The sequence below is a fragment of the Somniosus microcephalus genome, chromosome 27 (assembly GCF_052327205.1).
Source record: "Somniosus microcephalus isolate GS21.2 chromosome 27, FLI_Smic_1.0, whole genome shotgun sequence".
NCBI lineage: Eukaryota > Metazoa > Chordata > Chondrichthyes > Squaliformes > Somniosidae > Somniosus > Somniosus microcephalus.
The window spans coordinates 46,342,466-46,364,023 of NC_141013.1; the positions used below are offsets into that span (position 1 = coordinate 46,342,466).

Sequence of the window (21,558 nt, forward strand, 5' to 3'; positions counted from 1 at the left end):
ACACCTGGCAGCTATCCCTTGCCCTGCCAGTACACTTTACACCTAATCTCAGCCTATTACCATCTCGTCTAGCTTCTAACACCTTTTATTGTCTCTTTTTTACTTCTTTTGTTTCTTTTATTCTTTTGTCCGATCGCAGCCCTGCCTCCGATCTATCTTTTCTTTCCAGTTTTGAAGAAGGGTTCGACCCGAAACGTCAACTCAAATTTCTGTCCACGGATGTTGCCTGACCTGCTGAGTTTTTCCAGCATTTTCTGTTGTTATTTTGGATTTCCAACATCTGCAGTATTTTGCTATCAACCTACTAACCTGTCTTGTTCAGAGGTTTTCCCTTTATAATCTCTTTAATTACAACTGTAATTGTTTGGAGCCATTCAGCTGATTGTCTACTTCCAGGGTCTCCTGACAGAGTGTGCAGGCAGCTGTTCATCCAACTATCAATGGAGAGATTCTAAAAACAAAGAGCAATAAAACCTATTGTTAAAAGTTACCAACAAAACAGTAGCTGTTAATGGAATGAGTGTTAAAGGATCTACATTTACCTTAATTGAAGCCAAGTTTACATTTGGAAAATATTGCTCATTTGTTGCCACCTTCAAATCCCTTAACTCTACTCAGATATATAACAAGGGAAGATCGGGCATCTAAAATAATTCAAAACGCAAGGCAGTTGGTCTGAAACTTACACTTCCAGGAGCATCAGCTGAGAGGCATGGCAGGTCAGCTGATACTGATATAAACTGTCGAGCTAGATTTGGAAGAGGGATCTGTGAGGGGAGATGAGGGGAGGGTTGAGGGGACAGGCGCTGGGGTCTGTAAGCATTTTGGGGAGGGGTGGCATTGGTGCGCAATTTAATTCAAACCCAGCAGATCCCACAAGGCATGACTCAGATCATCTGCAGCCTGCTGTGGTGGTTAGCCACTGACGGAATCCCTCTCCTTAAAACCACAGCTACAAATAGGAACATGTAGATCACTGCAACCGGTTGTAAATTTCAAACTCCGAGTTAGTGACTGGCTTTCTTTCATTCTTTTTAAAATATTGCTTTGCAACTGCAACAAAGTCAGTTAGAGGATACTCTATTATACTAACAGGGCATTGCGCCATGTGATGCACCCTGGATTATCCGAGCCACTGTCTTGTGGTGACTGAGTAAGTCGCATTGCTTTCTAGAGATCTATTTCCTAAATTCTGTTGATTTTTCTGTGAAATCTGTCAATCAGTGGCTAAAGAAAAGACTGCTGGACTTCAGGACCTCGCTGCCCAGAATCCCGTCTCCCAGCCCAGGTCTTGGGATCCCATTCAGTGTTCACAGACTCGGACACGGAATTCCCAGAGCTCCCTGAATCTTCTATCCCAATATCCCTAAATCCCAGGATCACTTCCCCAAAGAAAATACTCTAAAACCTAGACCCCATCCCAGTACGACACACCCCAAGCCCCTTTCCCAGAGCTACCCCCAAAAGTAAGTGTCCACGGCAATAAGAACAGAAGAATTAGGGAGCAGGAGTAGGCCAGACGCCCCTTCGAGCCTGCCCCGCCATTCAATGAGATCATGGCTGATCTTCGACTTCAACTCCACTTTCCCGCCCGATCTCCATATCCCTCGATTCCCCTAGAGTCCAAAAATCTATCGATCTCAGCCTTAAATATACTCAACGACTGAGCATCCACAGCCCTTTGGAGCAGAGAATTCCAAAGATTCACAACCCTCAGTGAAGAAATTCCTCATCTCAATCTTAAAAGGCCAGCCCCTTATCTTGAGACTTTGCCCCTAGTTCTAGACTCTCCAGCCAGGGGAAACAATCTCTCAGCATCTATCCTGTCAATCCCTCTCAGAATCTTATATGTTTCAATGATCTCACTCATTCTTCTAAACTCCAGAGAATATCGGCCCAATCTACTCAATCGCTCCTCATAGGACAACCCTCTCGTCCCAGGAATCAATCTAGTGAACCTCCGTTGGACCGCCTCTAAGCCAAGTATATCCTTCCTTAGATAAGGAGACCAAAAGTGTACACGGCACTCCAGGTGTTGTCTCACCAAAGCCCTGTACAATTGTTGCAAAACTTCCTTATTCTTGTACTCCAACTCCCTTGCAATAAAGGCCAACATGCCATTTGCCTTCCTAATTGCTTGCTGTACCTGCATGCTAACTTTGCGTTTCTTGTACTAGGATATCTAAATCTCTCTGAACACCAATATTTAAATTTCTCACCATTTAAAAAATATTCTGTTTTCCTATTATTCCTGCCAAAGTGAATAACCTCACATTTCCCCACATTACACTCCATCTGCCACCTTATTGCCCACTCACTGTCTATATCCCTTTGCAGGCTCTGTGTCTTGCTCACATCTTACTTCCCCACCTAGCTTTGTATCGTCAGCAAACTTGGATACATTACACACAGCCCCTTCATCTAAGTCGTTAATATAGATTGTAAATAGTGGAGGCCCCAACACTGATCCTTGCGGCACCCCACTAGTTACAGCCTGCCAACCTGAAAACAACCTGTTTATCCCTACTCTGTTGTATGTCCTTTAATCAATCCTCTATCCATGCTAGTACATTAGTAACAATACTGTGGAGGAGGAATTCCTGGAGTGTATACGGGATGGTTTCCTGGACCAATATGTCGAGGAACCAACTAGAGATCAGGCCATCTTAGACTGGGTATTATGTAATGAGAAAGGAATAATTAACAATCTTGTTGTGCGAGGCCCCTTGGGGCGCAGCGATCATAATATGATCGAATTCTTCATTAAAGTGGAGAGTGAAGTATTTGACTCAGAGACTAGGGTCCTGAATTTAAATAAAGGAAACTACGATGGTATGAGGCGCGAGTTGGGTAGGATTAATTGGAGAATGTTACTCAAAGGGTTGACAGTGGATAGGCAATGGCAAACATTTAAAGATCGCATGGATGAACTACAGAATTTGCACACCCCTGTTTGGCATAAAAATAAAACAAAAAAGGTGAATCAACCGTGGCTAACAAGGGAAATTAGGGATAGCATAAGATCCAAGGAGAGGACATATAAATTGGCCAGAAAAAGCAGCAAACTTGAGGATTGGGAGCAATTTAGGATACAACAAAAGAGGACAAAGGGATTAATTAAGAGGGGGAAAACAGAGTATGAGAGTAAGTTTTCAGGGAACATTAAAACTGACTGTAAAAGCTTCTATAGATATGTAAAGCGAAAAAGATTGGTGAAGTCAAGCGTAGAGAATCAGGGGAATTTATAATGGGGAACAAAGAAATGGCAGCCCAATTAAATACATACTTTGGCTCTGTCTTCACAAAGGAGGACACAAATAACCTCCCAGAGATGTCGGGGAACATAGGGTCTAAAGAGAGGGAGGAACTGAAATAAATCAGTATTTGTAGGGAAATGGTGTTAGGGAAATTGACGGGATTGAAGGCCGATAAATCCCCAGGGCCTGATAATCTACATCCTAGGGTACTCAAGGAAGTGGCCCTAGAAATAGTAGATGCATTGCTGGTCATCTTCCAAAATTCTATAGACTCTGGAACAGTTCCCATGGATTGGAGGGAAGCTAATGTTACCCCACTATTCAAAAGAGGTGGTAGACAGAAAACAGGGAATTATAGACCGGTAAGCCTGACATCGGTAGTGGGGAAAATGCTCGAGTCCATTATAAAAGATGTAATAGTAGCAGAGCACTTAAAAAAAAGGTAAATCGTGCTCGACTTACCTACTGAAATTTTTTGAGGATGTAACTGGTAAAATAGATAAGGGAGAACCAGTGGATGTGGTGTATTTGGACTTTCAGAAGGCTTTCGATAAGGTCCTGCATAAGAGATTAGCGTGTAAAGTTAAGGCACATGGGATTGGGGGCAAGGTACTGACTTGGATAGAGAACTCGTTGGCAGACAGGAAGCAAAGAATTGGAATAAACGTTCTCAGTACTGTCCTTATGTCATCCTTTATTATCGGGCTACTCCCCTCTTTTTCCAGTCTGTTTGTCTTTTCGAAACGTCAAGTACCCTGGAATATTTAGTTCCCAACCTTGGACACCTTGCAAACACGTCTCTGTAACCACTATTAGGTCATACCCATTTATCTCTATTTGTGCCACTAATTTGTCTATCTTGTTACGAATGCTTCGTGCATTCGTAACAAGAGCCTTTAGTTTCCCGACTTGCTGATGCGCTATTACCTTTAAACTCTCTGTCCCTTCCTGTCACACACAGCTTATCTTTACCCAATTCACTACACTGCTTTATTTGCCTTGACTTTTCTCTTTAGATTACTAATTTTCCCCTCACCTGCCCCCTCTTCCCCCCTTTTTAGTTACTGCTACTTGGTATAGCACTCCTGCTCTTATTAAACTGCAAACTCATTGTAAGCAACACCATGACAGATCTGCTCATACTGCTCACAAAGCAGAGGTTTCTATTGAAAGAATAGGACTTGCTTGTCTGTCCATATATAAAATCATACAATATCATAGAATCTTACAGCAGAGAAGGAGGCCATTCAGCCCATCATTATCTGTGCCAGCTCTTTCAAAGAGCTATCTAATTAGTCCCACTCCCCTGCTCTTTTCACCCCTTCAAGTGTGAAAAAACACTGGCGGGCAAAATAAATGAAAATCCCAAGGTGTTTTATAAGTATACTAGCTGAAGTGCCCGGCAGTGCCGAGAGGATTTTTGAGGGAATGTTGTTGTTGGAAGAGAGAGAGAGAGCAACTGGGGGGAAGAGAGAGAGAGAGCGAGCGAGCGACTGGGGGGGGGGAAGAGAGAGCGCGAGCGACTGGGGGGGGAAGAGAGAGAGAGAGCGAGCGACTGGGGGGGAAGAGAGAGAGAGCGAGCGACTGGGGGGGAAGAGAGAGAGAGCGAGCGAGCGACTGGGGGGGGAAGAGAGAGAGAGAGCGAGCGACTGGGGGGGAAGAGAGAGAGAGAGCGAGCGACTGGGGGGGGAAGAGAGAGAGAGAGCGAGCGACTGGGGGGGGGGAAGAGAGAGAGAGAGCGAGCGACGGGGGGAAGAGAGAGAGAGAGCGAGCGACTGGGGGGGGAGAGAGAGAGCGAGCGACTGGGGGGGAAGAGAGAGAGAGCGAGCGACTGGGGGGGAAAGAGAGAGAGAGAGCGAGAGACTGGGGGGGAAGAGAGAGAGAGAGCGAGCGACGGGGGGGGAGAGAGAGAGCAAGCGACTGGGGGGGAAGAGAGAGAGCGCGAGCGACTGGGAGGGAAGAGAGCGAGCGACTGGGGGAAGAGAGAGCGAGCGAGCGACTGGGGGGAGAGAGAGAGAGCGAGCGACTGGGGGGAAGAGAGAGAGCGAGCGAGCGACTGGGGGGAAGAGAGAGAGCGAGCGAGCGACTGGGGGGGAAGAGAGAGAGCGACTGGGGGGAAGAGAGAGAGCGAGCGAGCGACTGGGGGGGAAGAGAGCGAGCGACTGGGGGGGAAGAGAGCGCGCGACGGGGGGAGGGGAGGGGAGGAGGGGGAGAGGGAGGGGAGAATGGGGGAGGGGAGAATGGGGGAGGGGAGAATGGGGGGAGGGAATGGGGAAGCGGATGGGGGGAGCGGAGGGGGGAATGGGGGGAAATGGGGGGAGGGGAGAATGGGAGAGGGGAGAATGGGGGAGGGGAGAATGGGGGAGGGGAGAATGGGGGGAGGGAATGGGGAGGGGAGGGGGGGAATGGGGGGGAGGGGAGGGGGGGAAGCGGAGGGGGGGAATGAATGGGGGAGGGGAGGGGGAGAGGGGAGGGGGGAATGGGGGGAGGGGGGAAGTGTGGGAGGGGAGGGGGGGTGTGGGGGGAGAGGGGGGAGGGGAGGCAGGGGAGAGGGGGAGGGGAGGAGAAAGGGAGTGGGGGAGCTAGCAGACCCGATGGCTCCACAGAGCTCCCTGCCGCCCCACGCACTGACATGGCTCAGCCCGAGCCCCGCCCTCCCGAGCCCCGCCCTCCCGCTCTCCAGAGCCCCGCCCTCCCGCTGCGCTCTCCCGAGCCCCGCGCGCGCGCCCTCCCGAGCTCCGCCTTCCCAAGCACTGGCCTCCGGAGCCCCGCCCTCCCGCTCTCCGGAGCCCCGCCCTCCCGACCCCTCCCGAGCTCCGCCTTCCCGAGCCCCGCCTTCCCGAGCCAGCTTCAAGACCAGAGAGACGCCGCCGCGCAACCTACCGCGTGAGGCCCGGCTGGACTCAAGTCGCGCTCCGGGCGGAAGATGACGCGGACGCTGACTCCCGCCCCGCCCGCCTTTACTAAGATGGCTGCGGTGGCGACGCTCGGCTCAGGCCCGCCCCCTCCAGCCTTCACAAAGATGGCGGCGATCGCTGGCCTTTTGTCGATCGCGACGGGAGGCGCCTAGCTCGGGCGTGGCTGGTCAACAGACGCCCAGGCTTAGAGGCCTGGAAAAACGGTGAAAGGTAGGAAAATTATAGAGGTTAGACAAAAGATTTACAAATGAATTAACTTTTTTTATAAACAATTTGTCTTTTAAAAGCAACTTTTTTTTTGCTGGAAATGTAGATTTGAAAAGAAACACGCAGAAAGCGGGAAAAAGAAATGAAAAGTTTGGAATCAAGATGGCGGCGACTCACCTCGGTTCAGAACGATAAGGCCCGCCCACACACGCACCGATTGGTGGACCGTCAGGTCACCGAAGCGTAGGATTGGTCAATCGTCCCGTCACTCGACCGTAGGAGGGCCCGCCCGCATGCGCCAGGAACCCGCCGTACGATTGGTCGACCTCAACGTCACTCGATGCTAATGAGCGGATAATGAGCGGAATGTTGAACGTTTTTTGGATACCACGGGCGCAATTTTTGTCTGGCCGAAACGTAAATACGCTTAGGACGGTTCTGGAATCGTCAGCTTTCTTTCGCTGTAACACACGTGCAGGTACGCTCTATAACTTTCGAGTTTATTCAATACAGACAGACGGAATGACAGACAGACAGACAGACAGATGTATCCTTTTATATATATAGATTAATAAGGGCAAGAGGATAACCAGGGAAAGAGTAGGGCCCATTAGGGACTAAAGTGGAAATCTGTGTGTAGAGCCGGAAGTTGTAGGTGGGGCTTTAAATGAATATTTTGCATTTGTGTTCACTATGGAGAAGGACGATGTAGGCATAGAAATCAGGCAGGGGGATTGTGATATACTTGAACAAATTAGTATTGAGAGGGAGGAATTACTAGCGGTTTTAGCGGGCTTAAAAGTGGATAAATCCCCAGGCCCTGACGAGATGTATCCCAGGCTGCTGTGTGAGGCAAAGGAGGAGATTGCAGGGGCTCTGACACAAGTTTTCAGAACCTCTCTGGCCACAGGGGAGGTGCCAGAGGACTGGAGAACAGCTAACGTCGTACCATTATTCAAGAAGGGTAGTAGGGATAAACCAGGGAATTACAGGCCAGTGAGCCTAACATCAGTGGTAGGGAAATTATTGGAAAAAATTCTGAGGGACAGAATTAGTCTCCAATTGGAGAGGCAGGAATTAATCAAGGATAGTCAGCACGGCTTTGTCAGGGGAAGATCATGTCTAACCAATTTGATTGAATGTTTCGAGGAGATGACTAGGTGTGTGGATGAGGGTAGTGCAGTGGATGTAGTCTACTTGGACTTCAGTAAGGCTTTTGACAAAGTCCCACATGGGAGACTGGTCAAGAAGGTAAGAGAGGACCTGCGAGAGGAGAGGCGGGAGAGGCTGATTTAAACCGAGCACCGAGAGCGGGAGAGGCGGACCCAAACCGAGCTCCGAGAGCGGGAGAGGCGGACCCAAACCGAGCTCCGAGAGCGGGAGAGGCGGACCCAAACCGAGCTCCGAGAGCGGGAGACGCGGACCTGCGAGAGGAGGGAGAGAGAAGTAAAAAATAATCGAACTGTGACGTCCCCAGAAAGCAGGTAAGTGATTGGTTGGTGAGTATTTCTCTGTCGCTTTTTTCCAAACTTAAATTTTCTGGTTTATAGTTTCTAAGGTCTCTGTTGTGTCGCGGGGACTGCTCGTAAACAAGAGCCCTTGAGTATATCATTTAATTATAGTGTAATTGGTAGGATTGATTTGATTTAATTTAATTTGAATTAATTAAAGGGTAAGTCATGTGGCAGTACAGCTCGGTGCCGTGGTATGCTTCTCCTGCACTATGTGGGAAATCAGGGACACTTCCTCTGTCCCTGACGACCATGTGTGCGGGAAGTATATCTAGCTGCAGCTACTGGCAGACCACATTGCGGCACTGGAGCTGCGAATGGATACATACTGGAGCATTCGCGATGCTGAGGACGTCGTGGATATCACGTTTAATGAGTTGGCCACACCACAGGTAAAGGCTGCACAGGCAGGAAGGGAATGGGTGACCGTCAGGCAGAGTAGTAGGCGCAGGCAGGTAGTGCAGGGGTCCCCTATGACCATCCCCCTCTCAAACAGATATACCGCTTTGGATATTGTTGGGGAGGATGGCTTATCGGGGGAAGGCAGCAGCAGCCAACTTCCTGGCACCATGGGTAGTTCTGCTGCACAGGACGGGAGGAAAAAGAGGGGTAGAGCTATAGTAATAGGGGATTCTATTGTAAGGGGAATAGATAGGCGTTTCTGCAGCCGCAAACGAGACTCCAGGATGGTATGTTGCCTCCGTGGTGCAAGGGTCAAGGATGTCTCAGAGCGGCTGCAGAGCATTTTGGAAGGGGAGGGTGAACAGCCAGTTGTCGTGGTGCATATAGGTACCAACGATATAGGTAAAAACCGGGATGAGGTCCTAAAAGCCGAATATAGGGAGTTAGGAGGTAAATTTTAAAAAAGGACCTCAAAGGTAGTAATCTCATGATTGCTACCAGTGCCACGTGCTAGTCAGAGTAGAAATAGAAGGATATTTCAGATGAATACGTGGCTAGAGGAATGGTGCAAGGGGGAGGGATTCAAATTCCTGGGACATTGGAACCGGTTCTGGGGGAGGTGGGACCAGTAGAAACTGGATGTTTGCACCTGGGCAGGACCGGGACCGATGTCCTAGGGGGAGTGTTTGCTAGTGCTCTGGGGGAGGGTTTAAACTAAAATGGCAGGGGGCTGGGAACCTGAGCAGGGAGACAGAGGAAAGGGAAACAAGGATAGAAGCAGAAGACAGGAAGGAGAAAAGCAATGGTGGCAGTCAGAGAAATCAAAGGTTTAAATCAAACATAGCCACAGTAAATAATAATTCTAAAAGGTCAAAGTGTTAAAAAAAACAAGCCTGAAGGCTTTGTGTCTTAATGCGAGGAGCATTCATAATAAGGTGGATGAATTAGCTACACAAATAGAGGTAAACGGATATGATATGATTGGGATTATGGAAACATGGCTCCAGGGTGGCCAAGGCTGGGAACTCAACATCCAGGGGTATTCAATATTCAGGAAACAGGAAAAAAGGAAAAGGAGGTGGGGTAGCATTGCTGGTTAAAGAGGAGATTAACACAATAGTAAGGAAGGATATTAGATCTGAAGATGTGGAATCAGTATGGGTAGAACTGAGAAATACCAAGGGGCAGAAAACGTTAGTGGGAGCGGTATACAGGCCTCCAAATAGTAATGCGGAGGTTGGGGATGGCATTAAACGGGAAATTAGAGATGCGTGCAATAAGGGCACAGCAGTTATCATGGGTGACTTTAATCTACATATAGATTGGGCTAACCAAATTGGTAACAATACTATGCAGGAGGAATTCCTGGAGTGTATACGGGATGGTTTCCTGGACCAATATGTTGAGGAACCAACTAGAGACCAGGCCATCTTAGACTGGGTATTATGTAATGAGAAAGGATTAATTAGCAATCTTGTTGTGCGAGGCCCCTTGGAGCGGAGCGATCATAATATGATAGAATTCTTCATTAAGATGGACAGTGAAGTAGTTGACTCAAAGACTCGGGTCCTGAATTTAAATAAAGGAAACTACGATGGTATGAGGCGTGAGTTGGGTAGGATTGATTGGGGAATGTTACTCAAAGGGTTGACGGTGGATAGGCAATGGCAAACATTCACAGATCACATGGGTGAACTACAGAATTTGTTCATCCCTGTTTGGCATAAAAATAAAACAAAAAAGGTGATTCAACCGTGGCTAACAAGGGAAATTAGGGATAGCTTTAGATCCAAGGAGAGGACATATAAATTGGCCAGAAAAAGCAGTAAACCTGAGGATTGGGAGCAGTTTAAGATTCAGCAAAGGAGGATAAAGGGATTAATTAAGAGGGGGAAAATAGAGTATGAGAGTAAGCTTCCAGGGAACATAAAAACTGACTGTAAAAGTGTTTATAGATATGTGAAAAGAAAAAGATTGGTGAAGTCAAGCGTAGGTCCCTTGCAGTCAGAATCAGGGGAATTTATAATGGGGAACAAAGAAATGGCAGACCAATTAAATACATACTTTGGTTCTGTCTTCACAAAGGAGGACACAAATAACCTCCCAGAGATGTCGGGGAACATAGGGTCTAATGAGAGGGAGGAACTGAATGAAATCAGTATTTGTAGGGAAATGGTGTTAGGGAAATTGACGGGATTGAAGGCCGATAAATCCCCAGGGCCTGATAATCTACATCCTAGGGTATGTAAGGAAGTGGCCCCAGAAATAGTAGATGCATTGCTGGTCATCTTCCAAAATTCTATAGACTCTGGAACAGTTCCCATGGATTGGAGGGTAGTTAATGTTACCCCACTGTTCAAAAAAGATGGTAGAGAGAAAACGGGGAATTATAGACCGGTAAGCCTGACATCGGTAGTGGGGAAAATGCTAGAGTCCATTATAAAAGATGTAATAGCAGAGCACTTGGAAAACAGTGACAGGATCGGACAAAGTCAACATGGATTTACAAAAGGTAAATTGTGCTTGACTAATCTACTGGAATTTTTTGAGGATGTAACTGGTAGAATAGATAAGGGAGAACCAGAGGATGTGGTGTATTTGGACATTCAGAAGGCTTTCGATAAGGTCCCGCATAAGAGATTAGCGTGTAAAGTTAAGGCACATGGGATTTGGGGCAAGGTACTGACTTGGATAGAGAACTGGTTGGCAGACAGGAAGCAAAGAGTTGGAATAAATGGCTCTTTTTCCAAGTGGCAGGCAATGACTAGTGGGGTACCGCAGGGATCGGTCCTAGTACCCCAGCTATTCACAATATATATTAATGATCTAGACGAGGGAACTAGATGTAATATCTCCAAGTTTGCAGACGACACAAAGCTGGGTGGGCGTGTGTGCTGTGAGGAGGATGCTGAGAAACTCCAGTATGATTTGGACAGGTTGGGTGATTGGGCAGATGCATGGCAGATGCAGTATAATGTGGATAAATGCGAGGTTATCCACTTTGGTGGCAAAAACAGGAAGGCAGATTATTATCTGAACGGCAACAGATTGGGAGAAGGGGAAGTGCATCGAGACCTGGGTGTCCTTGTGCACCAGTCGCTGAAGCTAAGCATGCAGGTGCAGCAGGCGGTTAAGAAGACAAATGGTATGTTGGCCTTTGTAGCAAGAGGGTTCGAGTATAGGAACAAGGATGTCTTGCTACAGTTGTACAGGGCCTTGGTGAGACCGCACCTTGAGTATTGTGTGCAGTTTTGGTCGCCTTATCTGAGGAAGGATGTTCTTGCCATGGAGGGAGTGCAGCGAAGATTCACCAGGCTGATACCTGGGATGGCAGGAATGACGTATGAGGAGATTGGGTCGATTGGGCTTATACTCGCTGGAGTTTAGAAGAATGAGAGGGGATCTCATTGAAACTTATCAAATTCTAACAGGACTAGACAGACTAGATGCAGGAAGGATGTTCTCGATGGCGGAGGAGTCCAGAACCAGGGGTCACAGTCTAAAGATAAGGGCTGAGCCATTTAGGACAGAGATGAGGAGGAATTTCTTCACCCAGAGAGTGGTGAACCTGTGGAATTCTCTATCACAGAAGGCAGTTGAGGCCAATTCATTAAATATATTCAAGAAGGAGTTAGATATATTCCTTAAGGCTAAAGGGATGAAGGGATATGGGGAGAAGGCAGGGACAGGGTACTGAGTTTGGATGATCAGCCATGATCTGATTGAATGGCGGAGCAGGCTCGAGGGGCCGAATGGCCCACTCCTGCTCCTATCTTCTATGTTTCTATGAGCCCATGGGATCCAGGGCAATTTGGCACATTGGATCCAAAATTGGCTTAGTGGCAGGAGGCAGAGGGTGATGGTCGAAGGTTGTTTTTGTGACTGGAAGCCTGTGTCCAGTGGTGTACCACAGGGATCGGTGCTGGGTCCTTTGCTGTTTGTAGTGTACATTAATGATTTAGATATGAATGTAGGAGGTATGATGAGTAAATTCGCAGATGACACGAAAATTGGTGGAGTGGTAAATAGCGAGGAGGGAAGCCTCAGGCTACAGAACGATAGACGGGTTGGTTAGATGGGCAGAACAGTGGCAAATGGAATTTAACCCAGGAAAGTGAGAGGTGATGCATTTTGGGAGGACTAACAAGGCAAGGAAATACACAATGAATGGTAGGACCCTAGAAAGGAGAGAGGATCAGAGGGACCTTGGTGTGCATGTACATAGATCCCTGAAGGCAGCAGGACAGGTAGATAAGGTGGTTAAAAAGGCATATGGGATACCTATATTCTATGCCTCGGCTAATGAAGGCAAGAGCAGGGAGGTTATGATGGAGCTGTACAAAACGCTAGCTAGGCCACAGCTGAAATACTGTGTGCAGTTCTGGTCACCACACTATAGGAGGGATGTGACTGCATTGGAGAGGGTGCAGAGGAAATTCACCAGGATGTTACCTGGGCTGGAGCGCTTCAGCTATGAAGAGAGACTGGACAGGCTGGGGTTGTTTTCTTTAGAGCAGAGAAGGCTGAGGGGGGACCTGATGGAGGTATACAAAATTATGAGGGGCATAGATAGGGTAGATAGAAAGGAACTTTTCCCCTTAGTAGAGGGGTCAATAACCAGGGGGCATAGTTTCAAGGTAAGGGGCAGGAGGTTTAGAGGAACGACGTTTTCACCCAGAGGGTGGTTGGAATCTGGAACTCACTGCGTGAAAGGGTGGTAGAGGCAGGAACCCTCACAACATTCAAGAAGCATTTAGATGAGCACTTGGAACGCCATAGCATACAAGGGTACGGACCAAGTGCTGGAAAATGGGATTAGAATAGACAGGGCTTGATGGCCGGCGCGGACACGATGGGCCGAAGGGCCTCCTTCTGTGCTGTATAACTCTATGACTCTATGTATCCAGTTCTCTTTTGAAAGTTACTCTTGAATCTGCTTCCATAACCTTTTCAGGTAATGCATTCCAGATCATAACAACTCACTGCGTAAAAAATCTCTCCTCATTTCCCCCCTGGATTTTTTCCCCAATTATCTTAAATCTGTGTCCTCTTGTTATCGCCCATCTTGCCAGTGGATACAGTTTCTCCCTATCTACTCTATCAAAACCCCTCATCATTTTAAATGATGGGATTTGGTTGTTCAAAATACAAAATGGATTCAGAGATGGATTGGACTACTGAAACATAATTACATTCAGAAATTAGACCCTTGGTTCCCAATGTGGCCTATTAAAAAGGTGATGAAACACTGCAGTATCCATTTCAAATGAGAAATTACAGAAAGGATACAATAGTTCTGTGATTAATAACTGACCCGATAAACATGCTAATTCACTCTCTAGGCAGTTCTGTATTTTATAGCAAAATGACATTAAAGTCATTATAATTTCCTCCCCCAGCGAAAACGGACATTTGGGCAATGGCATTGAGCAAAGCAGTGAATAACGAGAGCCAGTACCCTTTCTAGAACCATCCAAGCCCACTTTTGACATTAGTGCAGTCACAGTGAACACTCCATTGTGTTTTATGTTGGTCTCGGGATTGATTAAAGAAGAAGTGGCAGCCAGTGGTTTTAAGTAGTTCAGTGTTCCCTTATCCAACATAAAACAATTAATTACCTAGTGACACTGTTCTAATTAAATCATAAACACAGTAAGGAGCGGATCTGTTGAAGTTTCATGGAGTACTCTGGTCCTTCACTATCCTTTTAGAAATCTGGGCTTTTGATACATCAACTAATCCTAGTACATTCAGAATTCACCACGGAAAACGGAGCTGTGTAACCACAGTGACCCATTGAGACTAGCCAGCCGGAAAACCTATTAGCACTGTGGCAAACCTTTTATAACTAGCAGACCTCCCATAGCACTGCCCATGGTAAGAGAGATGTTCTGTTGTATCATGTAATGGACAATGTATTATTCTGCAAAGATGCAGCTGTGTTTAACCTGGACGGTTCCTTTCACACCAGCTTTATGAGTTTAACTGCTGTTGGTGATGGGAGCTTGCAGGTGCTTGTAAATTTCTGGCTCCACGTCAGAAGAAATGACCGTCTTTCTTCCTTTTTGATACTTTGAAAGGTGACGGAAGCCCAGGAGTGTCTCCGAACTTTTAGATGTAGTAAATGTCCCATGATGTTGCTGACAGGGAATCTGAGATTATGCTGTTGCAAGGGAACAGAGGGAAAAAATTTTTTTGATAAGCTGGGTGTCTTGACACACAATCATCATGTTTAAGAGTCACCAATTCAAGTTACAGAAAAATCTACATGGTCGAATTTCTGATACAAAGTTCGCCACTCTCTCTCCATCGGGACATCTCTCATTTACTTTAACCCAGAGAACGTAAATGCAGGTTGGCAGAGTCAACAGTTGGAAACCCTCAAGTGCTGCTGGAGGTTAACCAAATAAAACATCGGATTACAGAGGATATACGGCAGAGAAACAGGCCATTCGGCCCAACCAGTCCACGCCGGCGTTTATGCTCCACTCGAGCCTCCTCCAGTCTTTCCTCATCTAAATCTATCAGCGTAACCCTCTATTCCCTTCTCCATCAAACCACGGAGATAAAACCACAAGTAGCAATACTTGGAGAGCTTCCTGCTACTTGTCCAGTTTGGACCATCCTGCCTGTGAGAGTGTTGGTTTTTCTGGGGCCAAGCGGGATGAGTTCCAGCCCCTAATGATGGGTCCATCCCTCGAGGTTCAATTAGTGAACCAGACCAGCTAGTCAGTTATCAACAGTGCCCTGGATTATTCAGAGCTGTCTGCTTCATGTATTGGATTACCGAGTCCGCACAGGACAGCAGACTCTGTTCCAATCTTCTATCTGCAGGCAACTAACTCGCTTACCACCATCAAGGGGAGTAGTCAATACAACAACTTGCATTATATATACAGGAAACTTTCGATTAACCGGCACCGAAATAACCGGAAAGGTCGGTTAACCGGCAAAATTTAGGAGTAGGTTCAGGTAACTTTTATTACTTGCCTTGCTCCATGTGTTGCTGTGCAAGGGTGTGGCTGCAGCTGTTGCTAAGCTACAGAGACGCTTGCAACTTGTGGCCATTGTTTTGAACCTGTAAGCAACAGGGTTTGTTGCTTTAGCGTTCGGTTATCCGGAATCTTTGATGAACCGGCACCACGTCGGTCCTGTCCGTGCCGGATAAAAGAAAGTTTCCTGCAGCGCCTTTAATGTAGCAAAACATTCCAAGGCGCATCACAGGAGCGTTAGCAAACAAAATCTGACACCAAGCCACATAAAGAGAAAGTAAGACTGGTGACCAAAATCTTTGTCAACAAGGTTGGTTTTAAGGAGGGTCTTAAAAGAGGAGAGAGAGCGAGAGGGAGAATTCCACAGCCCAAGAGCTAGGCAGCTGAAGGCATAGCCACCAATGGTGGGGCGAAGGAAAATCAGGGATGCACAAGAGGCCAGAATTAGAGGAGCGCAGAGATCTCAGAGGCGTGACTAGTTGGTCAGACAACTGACAGCCACTAAGCGAAGGGAACAGGGGCTCATGGGGAATGTGTCGGGCAGGTTGTGGTTTATATGAGTGATGGGCCTTCAATAACCACAAAACTAGAAGTTATAGACTTAAACAAGTTGGCTTTTAATCACTAAGATCAGAGCTAACATCTCAACACGCCGACTGGTTCACAGGAATGAGTCATACAGATCCTGGGATCTTTATGTAAGAGAAGTCAGGGGCGGAGCCAAGAGCCAAGACCTGGAACCTCCCAGGTTAGTCGGGAAAGAGGAAGTGAAACTATACACAGTGGGGGAGGGTAATATACATGAGTGCAAAACGAATACAGGATCAAGACAAACAGATTTCATTACAATGAGATAATGGAATATCATAAGGTTCAGGGAAAGTCCCTTTCTGTGTTTTTTGGACAGCTTTCAATCTAATGTCCCATGCAGCCTACATGAAGAAGTTTGAAGCTGTGAATGTAAATAGCTGACTCTTGTAATTTCTTTAAAATGTGCACTCCAATATCTGTGTAAGGATAGATGGGAGACTCTCAGAACCCATTCTCTCGGAGAAGTGAGGCTACATAAAATGCTCCCATTCTAACCACAGCATGGACACACACCACACCCCTGGACAGTGGTTCCACCAGATGTAGATGCAGTTACTGCTTGCTCTCTGCAACTCGATCATGGTCGGCCCTGACCACCGGAGATAGGACTCTCCAAGGAAGCACTCAGCAGCACCAACATCATCACTTGCAACAATCTGCACCACAATTCTTTTCAGAAAAGCCTAACAGGCACTCCAAGAATGCCCCTTCAACACCATCCAACAGCTCACTGATAAACACACTGAATAGGGTCGGTGAGAGTGAAAGAACCTGCCTCACTCCTCCTCAGAGAGGAATGGGTTCCAAGAGTCTCCCCTCTACCCTTATAATCATTGGAGCACACATTCTGAACAAGTTACAAGATTCAGCTATTTACATTCACAGCTTCCAAATTTTTTGTGTGGGCTGCATGGGGTTGATTGAAAGCTGTCTAAAAGACAATGAAATGGGTTTTCCCTGAGCCTGAGATATTCCATTATCTTGAATAAACCACAACCTGCCCTACACATTCCCCACAAGAACCTGGAATCCACGTGGAATAAGTCGGAACCAGAGACAGTTGCTGAGGGAAATGATGTGGCTGTGAAACCGAGTCTTGGCAGACACCTGATCAAACACGAGCAGGGAAACTGAAAGCAATGAAGATGAACAAGGTTGAAGAGCCAAACGGAGATCCCGAAGAGAAGAGCAGAACTTCTTCAAGGTAGGCATTCCCAGAAGAGGTGGCAGTGAACCAAACACTAATACGATAGCAAAATACTGCGGATGCTGGAAATCCGAAACAACAACAGAAAATGCTGGAAAAACTCAGCAGGCCAGGCAACATCCGTGGAGAGAGAAACAGAGTTAACGTTTCAGGTTCTGAAGAAGGGTTTCGACCTGAAACGTTAACTCTGTTTCTCTCTCCACCGATGCTGCCTGGCCTGCTGAGTTTTTCCAGCGTTTTCTGTTGTTATTTCGGATTTCCAGCATCCGCAGTATTATGCTACCCCACAAGAACCTGCTCGCTTCTGATTATTCTACAGGACTTCACAGCATCTGATATCTGTAGCACAATAACCTGAAGATCCACGTTAACAGCCACTGATATCAGCTAAATGCCTTGATGGTTTTTTGGTCTCAATAGCATCCCTCTTCTTGTGGATAGAAACCACAGACATGCCACAGAACCGCGAGGGCATGTTCCCACATTGTGGGACTGTGCCACTGTTAACTAAGGTAGAAGCCCATGGATTTGAGGGCAAATTATTGACCTGGTTAGGAAATTGGCTGAGCAGCAGGAGACAGAGAGTAGGGATAATGGGCAGGTGCTCTAATTGGCAGGATGTGACTAGTGGTGTCCTGCACGGATCTGTGTTGGGGCCTCAACTATTCACAATATTTATTAATGACTTAGATGATGGCATAGAAAGTCATATATCCAAATTTGTCAATGACACAAAGATAGGCGGCATTGTAGGCGGTGTAGATGGAAGCATAAAATTATAAAGGGATATTGATAGATTAAGTGAATGGGCAAAACTGTGGCAAATGGATTTCAATGTAGGAAAATGAAAGGTCATCCACTTTGGACCGTAACAGGATAGAACAGGGGGACTTTCTAAATGGTGAAAAGCTAAAAACAGTGGCGGTCCAAAGAGACTTGGGGGGTCCAGGTACATAGATCATAAAAAATGTCATGAATAGGTACAGAAAAGAATCAAAAAGGCTAATGGAATGCTGGCCTTTATATCTAGAGGACTAGAATACAAGGGGGTAGAAGTTATGCCACAGCTATACAAAGCCCTGGTTAGACCACACCTGGAGCACTGGGAGCAGTTCTGGGCTCCACACCTTACGAAGGATATATTGGCCTTGGAGGGAGTGCAGCGTAGGTTTACTAGACTGATACCCGGACTCCAAGGGTTAAGTTATGAGGAGAGATTACACAAATTAGGGTTGTATTCCCTAGAATTTAGAAGGTTAAGGGGTGATCTGATCGAAGCTTTCAAGATATTAAGGGGAACAGATAGGGTAGAGAGAGAGAAACTATTCCCGCTTGTTGGGGATTCTAGGACTAGGGGGCATAGTCTAAAAATTATAGCCAGACCTTTCACAGAATCACCAGTGCAGATAGAGGCCATTTCGGCCCATCGAGCCTGCACCGACACACATCCCACCCTATCCCCGTAACCCCACGTATTTAATCCCCTAACACTAAGGGTCAATTTATCATAACCAAATCAACCTAACCTGCACATCTTTGGACTGTGGGAGGAAACCGGAGCACCCGGAGGAAACCCACGCAGACACGGGGAGAATGTGCAAACTCCACACAGTCACCCGAGGCCGGATTTGAACCCGGGTCTCTGGCGCTGTGAGGCAACAGTGCTAATCACTATGCCACCATGCCCCCTTTCTGGAGTGAAATTAGGAAACACTTCTAGACACAAAGGGTGGTAGAAGTTTGGAACTCTCTTCCACAAACAGCAATTGATGCTCGATCAATTGTTAATTTTAAATCGGAGATCAATAGCATTTTGTTAACTGAAGGTATTAAGGGATATGGGCCAAAGGCGGGTATATGGTTAGGTTGCAGATCAGTCATGATCTCACTGAATGGTGGAACAGACTCGAGGGGCTGAATGGCCTCCTCCTGTTTCTATGTTCCTATCAAACAGAGCCCTGTCCCAGAATCCTATCTTAGACAACATAGAGACAACAATTTTTGCCCACATGCAATGCCACATAATAACCACAATGTTTGAGTCTCATGGTAAAATACTCCAGTTATTATAAACTGCATCCACTGTTCATACTCACAGTCACCAAAATCTGAACCAGAATCAGTGATGCAACGCATTTCATAGCCACGTGAGACAACAGCTTATCTGGGCAGCCAAACAGGAGGACCTAGGGATAGAATACATGATGTATCACAGAATATCCAAAGAGCACAGCAATTCGTCAAAATAAAACCCTTATTGCGCTACATGTGAAGGCTGTGGAATAATTCAGTTGCTTTATATATTCTTTTGATGACATCTTGCTCTGTTTTGATCCTGGGCTTAATTAACTTTTACTGAATATTCAACCTAGATGGGATCACTTTTTAAAAAGTTTTTCTTTCAATTTTCTCCAGTCTCCCTAATCCACGCCGGGACTCGGTTTCACAATGCTAAAGAGGGTGAAGAAAGGGTCCTTCTGACAAATGGGTGTCAGGCATGTTGTGATGGAGGAGGCTGGGGGGGACAGGGAGTTGCAGCCTGCACTAGCCTCGGAGTGAGTGAGCTATCTGAATGATGGAGGATCGCTGTCTGAAGAGATTTTGGCTCAGCAGAAAGACTGACTGAGGTCAACTGTCCTATTACACAAACCAGTGGCCAAGGAAGGTCATCACTTGCCTCATCTTTCATTCCACAAGGACCTGCAGGGGTCATCTCACAATCCAGCCACTTTGCCATGCACCACTCCATTAAGGAAGTAACTGAGGACCTGTATCACCATGTATCTGCTACACACACCTGCAATTGTGCACTGTTTTTGGACATATTTAGTCATAGAACTGCTATGATCATCCCTGGATACTTTTTGCTGTATACTGCACACGGTTTGTTTGTTTAGCTTTTAGACAAACTGACACTTCATTTTCTGCAGAATGAAACAATAGCAGACTGTATGATAATAAAAGAAAACCTTCGTTGCTCTAAGTTCTCCGGTGCTAGTATGGACACATTTAGTGTGTGTGTTGTTACTGGGCTTGCCTCATGTTGAGATTTTCTCCAGTGATTAAACATATCAAAATGGAATGTGTTGAAGGCTACTGAACAAAATGAGGGACGTATAAAAATAGCAACACATTGGGCACAGTGGTTTAATAGAGGATGGGCGGAACCCACACAAGCAGAGATACGTTAAAGATACAAGGAAACAAAAAACAGGGAAGACTGGAATTCATACAAACACAACCAAGGACGGCTAAAGGCAGGATTGGAGAAAGTAACAAAGACAAATCACAGAGGGCAGCAGAGAGTCAAAGGGGCAGAGTTTCCTGATTCTACATCGAGGACTTATGATTCTTGGTCAGTAGCACACAAACCCAAAAACTTATCCACTGAGCCATCCAGGTAACACCTCTCCTGGCAGAGGCTGAAAAGGAAAAATTATTTTGAAACGATCCTTGGTTTTATCCGGAAAACACCTGGTCAGAGTGAACCAGTTGCCAATAAGGCAAATTGGATGCTGGGTTTTATATTACAGTAACCACACGTTCCAGTTTTACGTCGAGTCCCCAGGCAGGAGTCAAGTGTGACCCGAGTCACTGGGGGAGGGGTCAGGGGTGACCTCAGTCACTGGGGGGCGGGGTCAGGGGTGACCTCAGTCACTGGGGGGCGGGGTCAGGGGTGACCTCAGTCACTGGGGGGCGGGGTCAGGGGTGACCTCAGTCACTGGGGGGGCGGGGTCAGGGGTGACCTCAGTCACTGGGGGGGGGCGGGGTCAGGGGTGACCTCAGTCACAGGGGGGCGGGGTCAGGGGGTGACCTCAGTCACGGGGGGCGGGGTCAGGGGTGACCTCAGTCACTGGGGGGCGGGGTCAGGGGTGACCTCAGTCACTGGGGGGCGGGGTCAGGGGTGACCTCAGTCACTGGGGGGCGGGGTCAGGGGTGACCTCAGTCACTGGGGGGCGGGGTCAGGGGTGACCTCAGTCACAGGGGGGCGGGGTCAGGGGGTGACCTCAGTCACGGGGGGCGGGGTCAGGGGTGACCTCAGTCACTGGGGGGGGGGGGCGGGGTCAGGGGTGCCCTCAGTCACTTGGGGGGGGGGGCGGGGTCAGGGGTGACCTAAGTCACTGGGGTGTGGAAGTCAGGTGTCCGAATGTGCTTCAATAGTGTTGATGTCAGATTCCCGGTAATCATATGCACATTTGTTTTGCATTTGGAGTGTATTTGTGCAACTGAAGTGTTAAAATATAGGCTGCTAAATATGTTGCCTCGCTGCACTGCGCAACCTACATTTTCTGTCCTGGCTACTTTGCTGTTCTCCCACCCTGTGTGTTCCTGGATTGAGTTTAGGAAATATGTTCACCCTATTTTATAAGTCAAAACAATGTGTCCAGATTAATGGTGCGGTCAGTTTGTAGTTGGCAGTGTGGAGCATTCTACCTCAAGTATATAAAGAATGGCCAGGATGATTCCAGCCCT

General features: G+C 47.2%; 1 protein-coding gene across 1 annotated transcript in view; it reads right to left on the reverse strand.

Annotated features, from left to right (window-relative positions):
• Window positions 1-21,558, reverse strand: part of lins1 (lines homolog 1) — a 55,274-nt gene that overhangs the window by 24,371 nt on the left and 9,345 nt on the right. The window contains exons 3-4 of the mRNA XM_085968924.1: window positions 19,182-19,271; window positions 310-451 (exon numbers count right to left, since the gene is read on the reverse strand). Of these exons, the coding sequence (XP_085825050.1) occupies window positions 310-451; window positions 19,182-19,271 (232 nt within the window). The remainder of the gene's footprint in view (window positions 1-309; window positions 452-19,181; window positions 19,272-21,558) is intronic.